This window comes from Choloepus didactylus, chromosome 1 (assembly GCF_015220235.1).
Source record: "Choloepus didactylus isolate mChoDid1 chromosome 1, mChoDid1.pri, whole genome shotgun sequence".
NCBI classification, from domain to species: Eukaryota; Metazoa; Chordata; class Mammalia; order Pilosa; family Megalonychidae; genus Choloepus; species Choloepus didactylus.
Genome location: NC_051307.1, coordinates 77,385,985 through 77,404,462, shown reverse-complemented (window position 1 = coordinate 77,404,462; position 18,478 = coordinate 77,385,985). Strand labels below are relative to the sequence as shown.

Genomic DNA, 18,478 nt, shown 5'->3' with positions numbered 1-18,478 from the left:
ATCTTATTTCAAAGGCTTGGTTCATGACAGAACTTCAGTTTGTTTTATCCCCAATCTATCGCTCACTGATGCTTAAGAATGAAGACAGCTATATCCCTGAGTAATTTTTTATAGAATAAAATACATATTAATCTACCTGCCTGTCAATAAATACCAGTTGTACGCAATCTCACATTTCCAGAAGAAAAAAATGAAGTGACTCATTTTATTGATAATTGTTGAATTTTTTTAAAGAATCTAGCACGTAAGTCATAGTCATAAGTACAATTAATACAATTACAAAAGAGAAGGGACATATTTATGAATCCAGGGAACAAAGTTTGATACCCTTGTGTAAACACCAGGAAAGTTGGGTCTTCCACATCCATGTCCCCAGCTAACAATGCCAGTCAAAATCCATTTTCCATCACCTTTTCTTTGACAAGATAAAGGTCCACCAGAATCTCCCTACACAAGAAGATAATGTGAGTATAACATACATTTGTCCCTTGATCATAAATTTATTCAGTAACATGTCTAATGCATTGCATTCAAAGCTCCTATTCTACAGGTTTTTGATTGACTAATCACTCTGCAGTTTGGGAAGGTGGCAAGAAAAAATTTGAAAATTCTAATGTCATTTTGCAATTACTTTTCCTAAAATTAAAAAGCTGATTCATCTCAAGAAACTTGATTCTTTAGGCTAAGAGCAACATTGGGAGAACTTGCAAGGGAAAACATCTTATATAGCCCCAAACAAGGAACAAACAATAATAATAATAATATTTATTCAGTGGGCTAAGAACTGTTATAGGCCATTTAATCCTCATGACAACCTTATGCCATAGGGTTATGCTGGAAGATTGACCTCTATTTCTGGGCCATGCATCTTCAGATGTTGGCTTATGGCCTGGGATGGAGAAGAAATCCAAAGAGGCAATTCTAAGGATCACAGACAGACAGTTGTCACAGACAAATCACCCTCACTTAAGAATCTTTTCTGATCTCTCAACTCCAGAAAGCAAAAACTCAAATAAGTCAGAGTTTAAACATAATTCCTACTGTATTATCCTTCAGATTGTAATGCCTGGGTTTCATTTTCCTATTTTGTAGGTTGAGTAAAGCTACAATTTAAGAGGCAAAGATTAAAAAAAAAGGACCTATATTCAATATACAAAATTCCACACCTGATGAGATAAATTCTGACTAGTAGGGAAAACGGGCTCTTGTTATTTTTTATTGCTCCCATACCATCTCTACTAATAAAGTCTAATTTAACTCATAAACCCTGTTGGCTCTGTGGAATAGAAATATGTAACTGACCAGCTGCAGAAAGTACCAGAACATTGTAGATTTAGCATCAGAGACAAGAATTCAAATCACAGCTCAGGCACTGACTTCCTAGTTGCATGACTTTGAATAATTTACCTAACCTCTCTTTGCCTCCATTTCCTCTTTTGTAAAATGGGGATGAAAGAATGATTTGAGTGAATTTGTGTAAAGGGCCTTGGAATGAAACAGGAGCTCAAAATATAGAAATCATTATTATAATAGGATGAGTTTTTGTGGCAACGTGGCTCAGGTTGTGGAAAGAGGTGAAAACAGTTCCTGCTGTCCTCCTCATCCTCTAAATCATCTGTTCACTCTGTGGTCCCCCCAAAAGTGATCTTCACTTCTACCACTGTGCGGGGCCTACCCAGAGACCTACAGATGAGTATCCTCTGTCATCTCTCCCTTTCCTCCCCGCTTTCCCCCAGCCTATGCTTCAAAGGAGTGAGTAAATAAATCCCTTGTTATTTCAGAAAGCCAAGGAAATAGGGAGCAGTCCTGAAAAAGTGTCTTCCTGTGTATGTGTGTGTTTGCCTCTTGGTTCTGAGACAATCATGGCAGAAGGATAAATTTTGAGTCCATCATCTGGGTGTTGGAGGATAATGCAGGGCATCCAGAAAACTGGGTTCCATAGGCCCAGGTCTTTCACCAACTTTCTCTGATCTTAGCCAATTGGATTATAATTATGTTCTGGACAACTCTAATGAATTCAGGGCAACACCTGCTCTAATTATTTCCCAGTTTTGTGTAGATTAAGTATAAAAGAATTTATGGGGGAGGATCTAAGATGGTGGCATAGAGAGGAGTGGAAGCTAAGTAGTCCCCCTGGAACAACTAAAAAAAAAAAACAGAAACAACTAGTAAATAATCCGGAATAACTGCAGGGGGACAAATGTGACCATCCACTCATCATACACCAACCTGAATTGGGAGGAATGCCCAAGATCACAGCATAAAATCTGTAAGTAAAAACTGCAGATCCAAATCAGGAGACCCCTCCCCCACAGCCAGAGCTACAAAGCCTCATGGTGCCAGAGAGAAGCTTTCTCCCAGCAAGCAAATATAGCTCAGCTGAGCTCCAACTGGGGTTTTAATTAGCGATTGTGAACTGCTCACTACAAGGTACAAATCTCCAACAAGTAGACAGAGGCTTTGGGTGATGACTGACCTTGGAGACCCAGAGGGTTGCCTCAGACTAGCCCTGTTCCTTTTTTGACTCAGTGGAGAAAGTCTCAGCCATTTTCAGTTCCCAGTTCTGTGACCCAGACAAGGGTATAGCACAGGCAGAGAGAGACCACTGAAATGCTAATGACCTCCCCCTAGGGCGTCTGTCTTCTCTAAGAGGAAAGGGGTGGGGCCCAGCTCTACTACCTGCCTTTCATTCAGAACTTGGGGAAAAAGAGCCACACCTCTATACAAAACAAGAATTATAGGCTAACAGGCGCCACCTGCTGGGCAGAAAAGCACAGTGACCTGAGGCATCAGAGGGTGTACCAATTTTCTAAGACACACCCTCAGGGAAACCGGATACTGAATATTTCTTCCTTCTGGGACCAGAGCCCATTCTGGTCTGGGGAGGCTTGATTGGGGTAACCAAGGAAACAATGCCTAGACAACAGAAAACTACAACCTACACCAAGAAAAATGAGGTTATAGCCCGGTCAGGGGAACAAACTTGCACTTCAACTGTGATGCAGGAATTGAAACAATTAATAATAAGTGAATTCAAAAACTTTAGGGAAGATATGGCAAAAGAGCTGAACTGTATAATGAAAACACAGGACATACATAAGGTAGAAATTGAAAATTCAAAAAACCAACTGGCAGAATCTATGGAAATGAAAGGCACAACACAAGAGATGAAAGACACACTGGAAACATACAATAGCAGATCTCAAGAGGCAGAAGAAAACACTCAGGAACTGGAGAACAAGGCACCTGAAAGCCTCCACACAAAAGAACAGATAGAAAAAAGAATGGAAAAATATGAGCAATGTCTCCAGGAACTTAAAGACAAAATGAAAAGCAAGAATTTATGTGTCATTGGTGTCCCAGAAGGAGAAGACAAGGGAAAAGGGGCAGAAGCAATAATAGAGGAAATAATCAATGAAAATTTCCCATCTCTTACGAAAGACACAAAATTACGGATCCAAGAAGCGCAGTGTACCCCAAACAGAATAGATCTGAATAGGCCTATGCCAAGACACTTAATAATCAGATTATCAAACATCAAAGAAAGCAGCAAGAGAGAAACGATCTGTCACATACAAAGGAAGCCTGATAAGACTATGTGTGGATTTCTCAATAGAAACCATTGAGGCAAGAAGGAAGTGGGGTGATATATTTAAGATACTGAAAGAGAAAAACCACCAACCAAGAATTCTATATCCAGCAAAACTATCCTTCAGATATGAGGGAAAGCATAAAATATTCTCTGACATACAGACAATGACCGAGTTTGTGAACAAGATACCTGCTCTACAGGAAGCACTAAAGGAAGCACTGCAGACAGAAAGGAAAAGACAGGAGTAAGAGATTTGGAAAATAATTTTGGGAGATAGTAGCACAGCAGTGTAAGTACACTGAACAATGATGACTGTGAATATGGTTGAAAGAGGAAGGCTGGGATCATGTGGGACACCAGAGCAAAAGACGAATGATAAAGACTGGGACTGTGTAACTCAGGGAAACGTAGGATGCTCAACGATTGTAATAAAAGGTACAAATATATCTTTACATGAGGTAGAACAAACGAATGTCAACATTGCAAGGTGTTAAAAATAGGGTGAGATTGGGGGGAAAATATAATCAATGCAAACTAGAGGCTAGAATTAACAGACACATTGTATTATGCTTCCTTTAATGTAACAAAAACAATATACCAAAGCTAAATGCATATGGTGGGGTAGGAATAGGGGAAGGGTATGGGACTCCTGGCATTGGTGATGTTGTCTGACTCTTGATTCTACTTTAGGTTAATGCTCTCTTTCCTTTGGTCACCTTCTAGCTATCAAATTTTTTTGTTTGTTTGTTTGTTTTTCTCTCTTTCTCTTGCCTTTTTCTTTAGCCTCTCTGCCTTCTTTGACTCTTCCTTCATCTTTGTGGAAGAAATGTCCTTATATAGAGAGTGGCGATGGTGCTCAATACATAAATACATGACTATACGGGGAACCAATGATTGTTTACTTAGGATGGAATGTATAGTGTTTGAACAAAACCATCTTAAAAGAAATGGGTTGATGAAGAAAACTTGAGGGCACTATATTGAGTGAAATAAGACAGACACATAAAGGCAAATATTGCAGGGTCTCACTGATATGAACTAATTATAATATGTAAACTCATAGACATGAAATATAAGTTACCAGGATACAGAATGAGGCTAAAGAATGGGGAGCAGTTGCTTATTATGAGCAGAATGTTCAACTAGAGTGAACTTAAATATTTGGAAATGGACAGGGGTGATGGTAGCATGTAATGAGAATAACTAACAGTGCTAAAAGGTGCATGAAGGTGGTGGAAAGGGTAAGTTCAGAGTCATGTATGTCACCAGAAGGAAAGCTGGAGGTTAAAAGATGGGAATGTATAAAACAGTGACTCTTGTGGTAGACAATGTCTGTGATTAACTATACAAATATTAGAAATCTGTCTTACAAACTAGAACAAATGTATGTCATTATAACTAGAGGTTAATAAATAGAGAGGCATATAGGGAAAAAATATATACCTATTGCAAACTATACATTACAGTTAGTAGTATTTTAACATTCTTTCATCAACAGTAACAAATGTACTATACCAAAACTACCAATCAGTAATGGAGGGGGGGGTGTGGTTAGGGGTATGGGAGGATGTGAGTTTCCTTTTTTTTTTTTTGTCTTTGTTTCTTTTCTGGAGTAGTAACAATGTTCTAAAAATTAAAAAAATAATAATTGTGGTGATGGATGCACAGCTGTATCGTGGTGCCATGGGCAACTGATTATACATTTTGGATCTTTGGATAGTTGTATGGTATCTGAACAATCTCAGTAAAAATAAATAAATAAAAAAGAATTTATGGAAAGTACAACATGTTAGGCAAGGGAAGGGTAATATGACTTACCTTACAAGCATCTCTCTTGCCTGATGTTACACCTGCACAGAGCATCCGCGAAGTGATGATTCCATAGGTGGACACACAGAGGGTTTGGTCCATGAGCTCTACCTCTGCTTGCTGCAAAACAGCGGAACCTTTATTATCTGGAAAAGAGATTGGAATTAAAAATCAGGTATAATGAAAATAATGACACTTATTGAAAGCTTTCAAGCAATTTATTCATATTATCTTCTTTTAACCTCATAACAATTTTTTAATTTGCAAATTCTATTATCGTCCCCTGTTTTACTGATGAAGAAATGGAGACTTAGGAGGTTAAACCATTGCCCAATCATACACACAGCTAGTAAGTAACAAAGCAGGATTCAGACCCAAGGCTCTGACCTAATCACCTGAGCCACTATGCCACACACTTTTACCATGGACCTCCTGCTCTCAGAAAGACTCTGAGACAGCAATGGTTATTAACAATATTTAGTAGTCAAGAGGGCTCCTTCAGTGGAGTAGGTGATGGGCTGATTGTGGCACCCCAAAAGGTATGTTGAAGTCCTAACCACTGGTACCTCAGAATGTGACCCTGTTTGGAAATAGAGTCATTGCAAATGGAATTAGTTAAGATGAGGCTATAATGAAGAAGGGAAGGCCCTTAATCCTATATGACTGGTGTCTTTATAAGAAGAGACACAGACAATGAAGGGAGAAAGTCATGTGCAGATGGAGGTAGAGATGGAAGTGATGCTTCTGCAAGCCAAGGCACAACAAACATCAGAAGCTAGAAGAGCCAAGAAAAGGGTCCGTAAGTTATCAGAAGGAGAACTTGATCTCAGACTTCTGGACTTTAAAACTCTGAGGGAATTAATTTCTGCTGTTTTCAGCCATCCAGTTGGTGATGGATGCAGCCCTAGGAAACTAATACAGAGTGCCATAACTGATACATGGCAGTCTCCTAGGAACCATAAAAACATAAAAGTTTGGTTATGGCCCTTTCATTTCCTTTTTAACCTGTCTGACTAAGAAGATTCAGGAAAATAAATACACACAAACATGCTCATAAAGAAAATGTTTCATGATAAGTTGGTTGAGTAGACTCTTTCCTCTTGTGATATATGATACTATAATTAAAGCACCAAGCACAGTCCTGATAGGTTGTGGGGTTCAAACTCATCTGCCTTCCTTCATTGGGACCCTGACACCTCAGCGTTCCTTCAATAACTCAGTGAAGTCAGTAAGCAGTTTGAAAAATTCAGAATGAGAAATGAATGATATTGTTTTTGTACCTAAGATCCAGCTGCCCACAGAAATCTTCAGAGAGTGTCAAAACAAGGTTGCAGGGTAACATTCAAAATTTACAGAAAACATACCTGTCCTAAACTTTGGAAAGAACTGCAAAGGAGTCTGAGATGATTGGGAGATCAAGGAAAAGTATTAGCACTAACCTTTGGGGAGACTTTAGCTAATCTTTGGATTCTGTCCTTCACTAAACACTCAGCATCAATCTTGAATCTTGAACCCTGGAAAACCTTGGCAGGGTGGCTATAGGGACTTGGCTAAGATATACCCTGCCTTTGTGCAGATTGAAAAAGAAACCTCTGGTGGAGGAATTGCAGAAAGGCATCCCCTCTGAGTGGACCAATTAGAAAAAGTGTTTTTCTTCTAGGTTGATGTGATCCCCAGGCCTGAACTTGACCTTGTGCGGCTCCTTTGGACAGCTGTCTATGAGTTGACAAAGGAGGGGGTGTGTGTATGCATGCATGCGCCCTTCTCTCCACTATATAGAAGAAAATAATTTCTATGGACAAAAAGGGAACCTACAAATAACTAAGGAGAAGTTACTGTTCAATAAGGGAAAACCTAGCAAAACCTTCAGAGTTTGAAAAGGGCCCATGTTATCTAGCCAATCCCACCTTGCTCATAGATACTCCCTCCACCATGAAGTGGCCCGTGCTTCCTTTGGAGTAAGTGGAGAAAATCATCAAACAGGGATAATAATTCTCTCCCCCATTCTACCTCAGAGTTGTTGGGGGGCTTAAATGACACCACATGCACAAATCCTCTCTAGGAACCCAAAGCACCACATCATCATGATTATTATTATTATCTGGAGGGGAGGGTTATGACCATTCGTTTGTACACAGACCTGCTTCATGCCTTCGCCCCCAGCCAGTCACCCAGCACTTCTCCCCACCGTGCACCTTCTGGCCAGCGGGAGGAATGCATATTGGCTGGATGAGCTGCTTCAGAGTATCAGGCCAGGCAACACTCAGCTGTAGCAAAGCAATATCATAGTCAAAAGTCTGGCTGTTATAGTACTCGTGGACCACAATTCTTCTCACTGGGGAAACAAACTTGGCATGCCCCTGCACGTACATCCCGAGGTGAGCAGTCCACGGTGTGGGGTCTGACAGCCTGGTGGCAAGGGAACGAAACACATAGTCAGTGGCCTGAAGACCCACATATGATTCTGAGAAACGCACTCCTCAGAGCGATAAGCATTGAGAAGGAGACCTGGCTGTGAGTCCCTATCGTAGACATTTGTTCTGTTCAAACATCACAGCTATGTTTAGAAAAGTCAGTCACTCAACAAAACCCTAAGGAAATACCTAGAAATTTTCTTGCTACTGGAATTACATGAACTACACACAGGTCAAGAACATTGGTGACTGGAGTCAACTTGTTAGAGTCTTCCTATTCATGCTGACAATGGTATTTACTGGTGACAGACAGTGCCCATAAAGTTGTGGTCTAGGGACCTTTCTACCAAATTCAAATAATATGAATTCCAAGATAGACTAGAAATGAAAGTATTATCAGCAGAAATTTAATGAAATGTCTTAGTGCAAAATACCAGAAGCCTTAAAGATCACCATTCTAGCTGCTCGAGAATGACCATTCTTGGGGACACCTCCATCCACGAGTCCTTCCTGAATTCTAATCCTGACACCCGCTGACCTTCTACAAGTCACTGGGAGCCTTGTAATCTCATGTGAAGCTCCCATCTCCACCCACATGCCTTGCTGTAGCAAGAGAATGAGGGAGCTCCTGAAGGAAAGTAAAGTCACAGCCCAAAGCGTGTGGTCACTAATCTGCAGAGCTGACTTCTCATGGGTGGCACTGGGGACCTAAGGATATTTTAAGGTCAACGTATTATTTAAAGCAGCTTCACAGCATGAAAGACTAATGATCAAGCAGGGGAGGAGCTATTTTATTAATTATATCAATCCTGAAATTTCCGGGAGAATCAAATAATCAAATTGTATGGATTAGTTGAAAGACTCCACTTTGAAAAATTCAGTATAGAAATGAATGGTATTGTTTTTGTACTTAAGATCCAGCAGATTACAAATCAGTTCAAATTTTAAGTGAGGTTAATTTCTAAGCTTTCCTTTCATCCTTATTTAGCTAGAAGAGCATCTGCCCCATAGCATCTAATAATCCCATTGATAAAGGCAATGCCACCCCTACTGGACCTTTCAAGAATCCCTTTCCCCCTCAATTATAGGGATCCCTGTATTCTAGCTATCCTCAGATGCCAGATCTTATCCACATTCTCTATGCATTCCTACAGGTTTCACTGCTTCTGACTTAGAAAGCCCTATCCTATTTTCTCAGCCTAGCAAAAGCCTATTCATTCCTGATGTTTCCCTTCTTTTTTCTGTATATGAATAATAGCTTTAAAAATGTTTGGCACACATTAGATGCCTAAAAAAAGAGAAACAATTGAAATGATTTAATTTCTCCAACAGGGAGCTCTCTGCGCAACCACTTTAAAGTAAGGACGGTAATGCCCTACCTGCTTCCATGGAAACAGTGGGCAGCAGAGAGAAGCCACTCCCTGGAGATGACAGAGGCTCCACAGTAGGCGGATCCGACAAAGTGGAGACTGACTTGCCATGGCCAGCCCCCTTCCTGGGTGTCAGTGCCCCCGATGATGCGGTGGAGGGCAGAGGAGCTCCTGCTGCAGCCTTGCATGGAGAAAGGGTTGCATGATTTAAAGGCAGGCCTGGAAGAAAACCTGGAAATTAAGTCAGGTCTAGTGCTGGGTTGGGAACTGACTAACCAGGTAAGCAATTTGAAATCTCCTGGTGATCTAAAGGAAAAGGAACATGTGTGTCTGTCTGAAACCAGCACTACAAACCACACCCGCCCCCTTCCAGGAAACGTACCTGACACAGAGAGGGGGAAAGAGGGGACTTGTTAGCAACAGTTGACTGATATAAACAGCAGCCTGTGGAGTTTAGGCTGTTAGGTAGAGAGGAAAAGGTAAGTTCTAAATGTAATAGAGTATAGAGTGTCTCTGAAGTTCTCCTAATGTGAGAGAAAGCATTCGGAGGAGGAATTGTAAACTCAAAACAAATAAAAATGTGTTAAGAAAAACTAGTTATCAGAGCAATTATTTTCTGGTGTAAATGGTATTGATAGGCACATACAATTAATACGTTGCCAAGTGACTAATTAGAGGCCACATGCCTAATAAGAATGTAAAGCAGATTGCAGTTATGAGGTCATAGTTAAAGAAAGAGCTGATAAGGAAATTTATCAAGTCAGAAACTAGAATATAGGTTATCAGAGACTGGGGTGTGGGTAGGGAATTGGAGCTAATGTTTAAATTGTACAGACTTTCTATTTGTGTCGATGGAAAACTTTTGGTAATGGATGGTGGTGATGGTAGCACAACATTGTGAACATAATTAATAGAACTGAATTATATATCGGAATGTGGTTAGAAGGGGAAATTTTAGGTTGTACATATATTACTAGAATAAAACATTTTTAAAAAGATAACGTAAGGCTGTACAGCACAATGAAACCCTAATGTAAATCATGAACTATAGTTAATAGTATCATTATAAAAATGGTCTTTCATTTGTAATGAAGTACCACGCTAATGCCAGGTGTTAATAATAGGGTGTTATGTGGGAACTCTGTATTTTATGCATGATTTTTCTGTAAACCTACAACTTCTCTAATAAAAAAAATATATATTAAAACAGAAAAAAATGGCACTTGATACTGCTCATGACATAAGGTATAATTAATAAAATCATCCACTGTGTTTCAGTATCTGTTTTTTTCTCATAGTCTTTTTATTTAAGATCTTCTCCCTTGATTAGAAGTATTAGAAAGTGAAAAATCTCATCAACATCTAGTATGTTAATGCTTGTTGTCAAGAAAGACAGAATACACTCTACAGTTTTTATTTCTGAGAAACTATTTCAGACTCAGTTCACCAGTATATACTACTCTTCCCTGGGCCTGTGGCAACCGCTGCAGGGGGATTACACCACTAAGAGAATGGAAACAAAGCACGGGAAACTGATGAGGAAACACGAGGAATCAGAAGGAACATGTTTCTACTCACTGCAGCCTTCTTCATCACTTCCATCTGGACAATCCACTGTCCCATCACATTTTGCATTTTGTTTCCTAAAGCAAATATCATTGCCACACTTAAAAGTTCCATTGGTGCACGGAATACCTAAAAATGAACAAAAGGAGAAACGGTTTTTCCTAGGCAGAAACAGATTTGACTGAATAATGCAGAACTCCTTGAAGGATGTTAACCATGAGACAGATATTTGCTACTCTGGGAAAAAATGGCAGAGAAAAATGAAGCAACTTGCATGACCCCGTTGCTTCACCTCATCAGAGCCATTAGGAGGATGGCAGGTAGGTGCACCTGCCAGGAGTCAAGCCAACAGCCTCTCACCCACTTTCACCCCAGGTGAGACACCAAGGATTTGGCCATATCAGTGGCTTTAGGCCACAGTCTCCTGGCTATTATCTTGTTCGGGTCTCTAAAAAAATTTTTGATCAAAATCACCACCACACCCAGTCTTTTCTACCATAGGGGAAAACAAATGGACAGACTTTGTGGATTACAGCACATGTGCTCACAATCCTGGAGGTGTGTGTTCTGCAGGGGCTAGAGTAGAATATGCCCCACCCTGGTATCTGACAAGGTCACCTACCTAAGGTCCTCAGCATCCTACAGCTTTGAGAAGCATCAAAATTGAGTCAGCAGTGAGAATCTGCCAGTATTCACACAGGAACTCACACACGCGCCACACACACACACACTCTCCACCCCAGTTGGAGAGACCAACTCCCTCCCCCGTTTTGTCTGGGACCGAGGGGCTTCCAAGGGCCTACACTTGGAAATGTTCTGGGCAAACTGGGACAAGCTGATTACCCTCACCCAGGAAAGGTATTCAATTCTGACTTAGGGACATTTTATTGGAAGAAGAGCAGAGCACAGAGGACCCCTCCTCACTCTGAGTGCAGTTCTGCTCATCCCGGCCGTCCTCGCAGTCCCTGAAGCCGTCGCAGACCAGGGGACCGTGCTGCCCCAAGGAGCTGGTATTGCAGGCAGGTTTCAGCGTCACTAGAATGAGAACAGCAAGTTCAGGGACGGTGATCTCAGCTGGGTTCTCTGGTGACCAGCAGGGCCCTCAGTGAACATCAGGTGCAAATCATTAAGATGACTTCAACTTTAAAATGTTTTTCCTCAAAACCAACACTTCCATGAAGAAGAGCAGATGTTTAAACTTTAGTGTAATTCCTAGCACTTTGCTTTTGCATAAATATGTTAACATTTCATAGTTTGTTTATTTAATGGCAATTAAATGCATCATAGGTAATTTATATTCAGAAAAATAGCAGCAAAATCATAAGTGGAATCTAAACGGAACCTGTCTACCTTCCTAAACAAACTGGGAACATCCTGTAAGTGGGGATTTTGGCCTATTCATCTGTGTACCTCAAGCCCCTGACAAATGATATGTGTTCACTGAATTTCTGTGGAATGAATCGAAGAATAGGAGATGTAGAGGGCAATATGTGGACATGCAGTCTACGTGTAAGGAAAATTCACTTTAAAATTATTTTGTCCTAAGAAAGATCCATCTCCCATACTAGGAAATATAGTACAAATCTGTCACAATTTTTCTTCCTAGAATATATTCCTGAATTGCCTGTAGAACAATGATAGACCCGGTTTTTTAGCACTTTTTGAAGGTGTGGCTTCTGAGACATTTCTGGGTTTGTGAAGTTACCATTCTTGTTCTTATCTGCTCCTGTTTTTTCAGATATCTCCTGCAAAGGAGAGTAGAGGTCACTGCTGCCCTGAAATTGTTCCTTAAGGATCTAAGAACACTAAAAGGCAAAGTAAGGAATAAAGATTTCCCCAAAATTCCCTTATTATATAGTAATAACAATCATTTTTGCTTACAGTATCAGCAGAGAATAATAATGTAAAAAAAAAAAAAAAAGCCTCAGTAGCTGTGTAATAGCCGATATTTACTTTCTTAAGATCTAAAAGACCCTACAGATTTAAACGATCAATGCACCATAAAGTAAGAGGGCTTTATGTTCTCTTGTCAATAAAAAAGAAGGTATGGAGTCACAGGTTGTTTTTAACAAACACAATTTTTCATAGTATGTTATATTATATTAACTGTGATGTTTCTCCAATAATATAGGAAAAATGAAATAACATCACTATCACAATTGCATTTGAATTAAACATCCTGGATCTTTAGTAGAAAGTGTTACCAATGATGTCACATGCTCCCACAAATGGTTCTCCCCAGTTGCTTCCTGAAACTGGAGTTAGATTCAGGAACAAGGTGCAACTAGTAAGGAAAAGATCAAGAGGATCTTGAAAAGATCTCTGAAAAGATCAGCGTCTCTTGCCACCAAAACAGGAATATCAGATAGCCAACCTCACAGTGATTTTCAGTGGAAGTCAATGCAAATTGTTTAGGTAAAAAAAATCAGCTGATTCTTTCATCCACAAACACCTGTTCTCCATAAATTACTAGGCTGAAAGAGTTTACTTCTCTGCAGATTCTGAGCTTCTCTCTAGATGTAGGTCCTGCTCTTTAAGATAGTTTTGTGGTGGATTAAATTATTAACCCCAGATCATCACTCTTCTGTGGGGTATTCTGCACTCTCACCCTTGCCATGGCCTCTTGGTGTGTGGAGTAAAGTTCTCTGCCCCCTGACTTTGGCCTCAGCTATGCAACTTGCTTTAGGATACAAACGATGTTGTGCCAGTTCCAAGCACAGGTCTTAAGAGGAACCTTGTGTTTCTGCTCACCCCTCTTTTTCTTCCACCACTGCTCTGGCTAGTCTACTGTCCAAGGAAGAAAATAACTACATAGAGTAGATCTGATTCCAACCCACTGGGAAGAACCAAGCTCAGAAAGACCCACAGCTTGAAGCAGAGTTACCCAGCTGAGCCCAGCCTAGATAAGCCATATCCCAGATAAATCAGGGACACATATCTAGGATAAATGATCATCATAAGCCACTGAGTTTTGAAGTAGTTTCTTATGCTGCAGAAGATAATAGCTACAAAGACCAAGGATACACATCAACAGCAACAATGGCCCTGACAAGTTATCTATTCAAAAGAAAGCCATATTGAAAACTTGAATACCCACCACAAAACAGTTCATCACTTTCGTCAAAGCAGTCATTTACCCCATCACAGCGCTGAGCCTGAGGGACACACAAACCGGAGGAGCATCTGAAAGATCCAGCAGGACAAGCTAAAGAGGCAATACAAAATAGAACATCTTGGCTGGGTCCTTAAAAATCATTATCATTGACAAAGGAATGTGAGCTGCTAAGTGGTTAGGGAGTTGCCAGGGTAGCAGTACTAATTTTACAATTTCTCCAAATCAGGGCATTGGATAATTGAAAGACAAAAAAAAAAACAGAGCTTAGAAAAGCAAAGAATAAAGCAGAGTAACCCAGCAGAAGCTCTGAGTCAACATTGCATCCAGGCCACACACACTGTCAACCATCTGCTGATTCCCTACCCTTGACACAGCTCTTATAACTTGGGAATATGAAAGCTGGAAGGGAACTTGGGCAGGCTTTACACTACCCAGGGATTATAAATAGACCTCTGGTGTCTCTGAACCTTCTGTGATGAGATGCATTATTCTGAGGAGGCCATGACTTTAATTACATTTTCAAGGGATCTCTGTCCCAAAATACATTAAGAACCACTGATCTTAGAAAGTTGGGCTTAGATTAGTTTCTGACTTCAAAACCCAGGACTCTTGCCTCCCACCTCCTTGCCCGTCATTCTTTCCACTAAAACCATTCTGCTCATCAAAAATCCAGGCTTTACCAGGTCTGAAATCATTAATCCTAGACTTATAGCTAAATATTATAAAAATATTATATCCTTCCTCCCTTTGTGTAATAGAATGGTGGAAAGTACATAGTCAGGTCAACCACTGTCTCCTCCACACACAGTGGAATGGATATGCCACTGGAAAAACATTAATGACTTGAAAATACAATTAAAAACCAGATGGTCTGCTATTTCCCCTCTGTCTCTGTTTGAAGTTATAATATTCTGCTATTCAGAATTATAATATTCTGACTCCAGAAGCAGGTTTATTAGGAACTGGCAAAGATGATTTGATCTAAAAGAGCTTTCTCTCAAGTCACATCCTCATAAACTCCTAAGTGGTTAACCCTGACTTCCTCCATCTTCAAATGGGTAGAGAATTTCCTGAGCTAGTTATTATCTTCTCTCTCCAGCTCTAATGACTTGCCTCAAATATTGCCTTCTCTATCGACTGCTTCCTCGTCCCTGTTCCAGTGGTTCTCAGTGTGAATTTCAAGTTCAACATTCTGAGGGTTGATATTTGAACTCTCTTTGACCAACCAGCTCTCCTTAAGCATCAGAACAAAGTGAGCCACAACTGGTGGCCTCAGTTCCACTGTATATATGTGCACACATCATATTTACAAAGAATTATGGCTAGCGAGAACAACAAACCAAAAAAGGGCTTGCCCTTTATCTTAGGGGTGATATAAGAAAGCATATTTTCAATTACAAATCAGTAATAACAAAAATACTATATTACTGTCTTCTGGTTGCAATTGTTTTCATTCTTTAAATTCTCAAAAGTTTGGAGTTATAAGGTATTAAAGCTCCATTTGGCTTTTTATCAAGGTTTCTAGGTTGCTGATCCCAGGCTTACGTTGGCTGATGTTGTAACTGCCATATTCTACCAGAAGTGGTTTGTCCGAAAGCCTTGAACTGCACTGGAGCTGGATGTGGACAAGGGGGCTGGGCACTCGGAAAATTGTCTGGTGATCCATGTAGGAGCCACAGTACCTGAGGAGACAAGAGAGGCAGGCAGGACACGTGGCTTGAGGTTCTGTCAGCTGCATTGCTGCTGAAAGTGAATTCACTAATATTTGTTCGTTTGGGCTTCATTCACAGAGATGTTGATGGCAGGATTGGGTGACTGGTTGTCCCATGCTGAGTGACGGTGACTGAGTAATTGCTGCCACATCAACTATCTCCTCTGCTAAATAGAACAATAAGAGTGCTGACTAGGAATTCACTATCCATTACCCATTGCTTTCTCACCAACTCTTATCATCAGAAATATGAGTTTAATTCTCCATTCCTCCTTCCTTTTTCAGTGTAATGAACTTTAAAGCAAGAATTGACTGCTTTGACCCACAAACCTCTCTGAAGAGCAGAGGGAAATCCATGAGCTCAGGTTGAAAATATGAAAAGAATTCCAGCAACACCTAAAGCTAAAGACAACAGCATTACTTTAATCTAAATTGAAATCTAATGTGCATTTCAGGGCCTGTCCTTGACAAAATTTCAAAGTAATAATGTCTATCTTTAAAAGCAGCCTACCTCAGTTTTTATTCACCCCTCTGTGCTGATTTGGATGTATTATGTCCCCCAAAACACCATTATCTTTGATGCAGTCTTGTGTGGGCAGGAAACGTATTGGTGTTGATTGGGCTGGAGACTTTTGATTGGATGTTTCCGTGGAGATGTGATCACTCAACTGTGGGTGAGATCTTTCACTGGATAATTTCTATGGAGGTGTGGCCCTGCCCATTCAGCATGGGCCTTGATTAGTTTACTGGAGCATTATATAAGCTCAGACAGAAGGAGCGAGCTTACTACAGACAAGAAGGACACTTTGAAGAATGCACAGGAACTGAGAAGAGAGTAGCTGCAGATGAGAGACATTTTGTAGACAGCCGTTGAAAGCAGACTCTTGCTCTGGAGAAGCTAAGAGACGACAAACACCCCAAGAGCAACTAAGAGTGATGTTTTTAAGAGGAGCTGTGGCCTAGAGAGGAACATCCTGGGAGAAAAACATTTTGAAACCAGAACTCCGGAGCAGAGGCCAGCCATGTGCCTTCCCAGCTAACAGAGGTTTTCCGGACACCATTGGCCATCCTCCAGTGAAGGTACCCGATTGTTGATGACTTAACTTGGACACTTTATTGCCTTCAGACTGTAACTTTGTAACCAAATAAACCCCCTTTATAAAAGCCAATCCATTTCTGGTGTTTTGCATTCTGGCAGCATTAGCAAAATAGAACACCCTCTTATCACCACTGCCCCCAGGTTCCCAGTACCTTTGTGAAAAAATGGCCCTCCTGTTAATAATTCTTATTATATAGCACTATGGTTAGTGGAACATAAGAGTGTCATAGAACCGCAGGCCTGTGGTGGTTAAGTCACTGTTCTGTGTGGGTGAGGCTTTTCCCAAGGTGAATCCTGTAATTTCTTAAAGAGGGACAGAGAGCAGACACGAAACTTGAGGGGGTAATGTCCTTCACTAGAATCTGTGAGTGCCAATCACTCCAGGCCACCAAAGAACTTGGGGACCACACATAGTCCATGGATCAGACACTGGCATTCACAAGGAGGAGGATGAAGGTAATCTATGACTTTAAGGTTTGAAGGAGAGCAGTCATGTGTCATTTTGCAATTGGCTGAAGTTCAGTACTTGGTGAGCTGATAGACCTGGCCCTGAGAGGGGAGGAAGGGAGAGAACCTAGAGGTGACCCCCTGACCGAGAAAGAGCTGAGGTCTGACAGGTCTGTGAAAGTTAAGTAGGCCTTGGGGCAAGATTCTACTCTAGCTGGTCATCTTGGGATCAGAATCCTACATTTTGAAAACATGGTTGGTATTTTATCTGCATAGTGATTTTGTGTTCTCCATTAACATTTAATAGAATTTTCTTGCAAAGATGAACATCACTCAGGGATGTTTAGGGAGAGTCAAGAGGAAGGGGATCTTCACATTCATGCTTGAGCTGGAGTTCAGGGGAGAGCAGTATGCAATGGGACATGGTGGTGGCTTATGGAACTAAAGTACGACAAATGAGTGATTGGAGAAAACCAGCAAGAGTCAGTTTACAAGTAGACACTTTGACAAGTGGGGTAACTGAGCTGCAAAAAGGAGTAACTTGTTAAAGTTCAAAGAGCAAATAAATAGCCAGGATTTGGCCTCGTGTCTGCCTAATGCCAAACCCTAGACTTTCTAGCTCACTAATCCGCCTTCCCTTCAGGAGCTTTGTTCTGCTAAAACTTTGTAGGGTTGCCATTCCATTTCCTTAGGGTTCATATACTGCATTCCAGCTGCCCTGAGTATACACACCCCACTCCCATGTTTTCTGAACTACTGGAGATCTCTAGGCTTCCTTTCACTGTTTCACTAGGCCTCAGCATCACTTTTTTCTCCTTCCCTATTACAGTCCCAATTCCTTTGGGCTAAATGCAACTTGCATCAGTTGAATCTGATAGGATTTCAGCCAGCCCACGAGACAGAGTGAAGAAGAGATCCTGTAGGAAAGTATTTTGGGTCAGAGAGCTTCACTACTATTACTTAGGAGGAGACCCTGCTTCTAATCTGGCAGCAACACGTGATAGATTGCTGTTGTTACCTAGAGAATAAGTGATTTCTCCTTTCAAAGCACAGATCTGTCTTAGGCATACAACTTCACAAAATATTTGTAAAGATTTGTTTTCTGGATCTCTGTTTTAACTAAATATGAAAAGGCAGTATCCTGAAAGACATGAGGCACATTCTGTGGTTATTTATCTCACTAATGTCATTTCCAAAGCAATCTTATTTATCATATTATTAATAGCTGATATTTTTGGTGTGTGGTATGCATTATTTCACTGAATGCTTACTAAAAAATCCCTTATTAAGTGAGAATCACTACTGCATTTTTACAACCTGAAAATCAAAGAGGTTAGACAATTTGGCCAAATTAA

General features: G+C 40.6%; 1 protein-coding gene across 1 annotated transcript in view; it reads right to left on the bottom strand.

The window, feature by feature from the left end:
- Window positions 1–276: 276 nt before the first annotated feature.
- TMPRSS7 (transmembrane serine protease 7) overlaps window positions 277–18,478 on the bottom strand; it is a 36,887-nt gene continuing 18,685 nt past the window's right edge. Inside the window, exons 9-16 of the mRNA XM_037835324.1 lie at window positions 15,412–15,548; window positions 13,849–13,956; window positions 11,676–11,786; window positions 10,764–10,880; window positions 9,195–9,366; window positions 7,542–7,810; window positions 5,411–5,547; window positions 277–447 (exon numbers count right to left, since the gene is read on the bottom strand). Coding sequence (XP_037691252.1) covers window positions 277–447; window positions 5,411–5,547; window positions 7,542–7,810; window positions 9,195–9,366; window positions 10,764–10,880; window positions 11,676–11,786; window positions 13,849–13,956; window positions 15,412–15,548 — 1,222 coding nt within the window. The remainder of the gene's footprint in view (window positions 448–5,410; window positions 5,548–7,541; window positions 7,811–9,194; window positions 9,367–10,763; window positions 10,881–11,675; window positions 11,787–13,848; window positions 13,957–15,411; window positions 15,549–18,478) is intronic.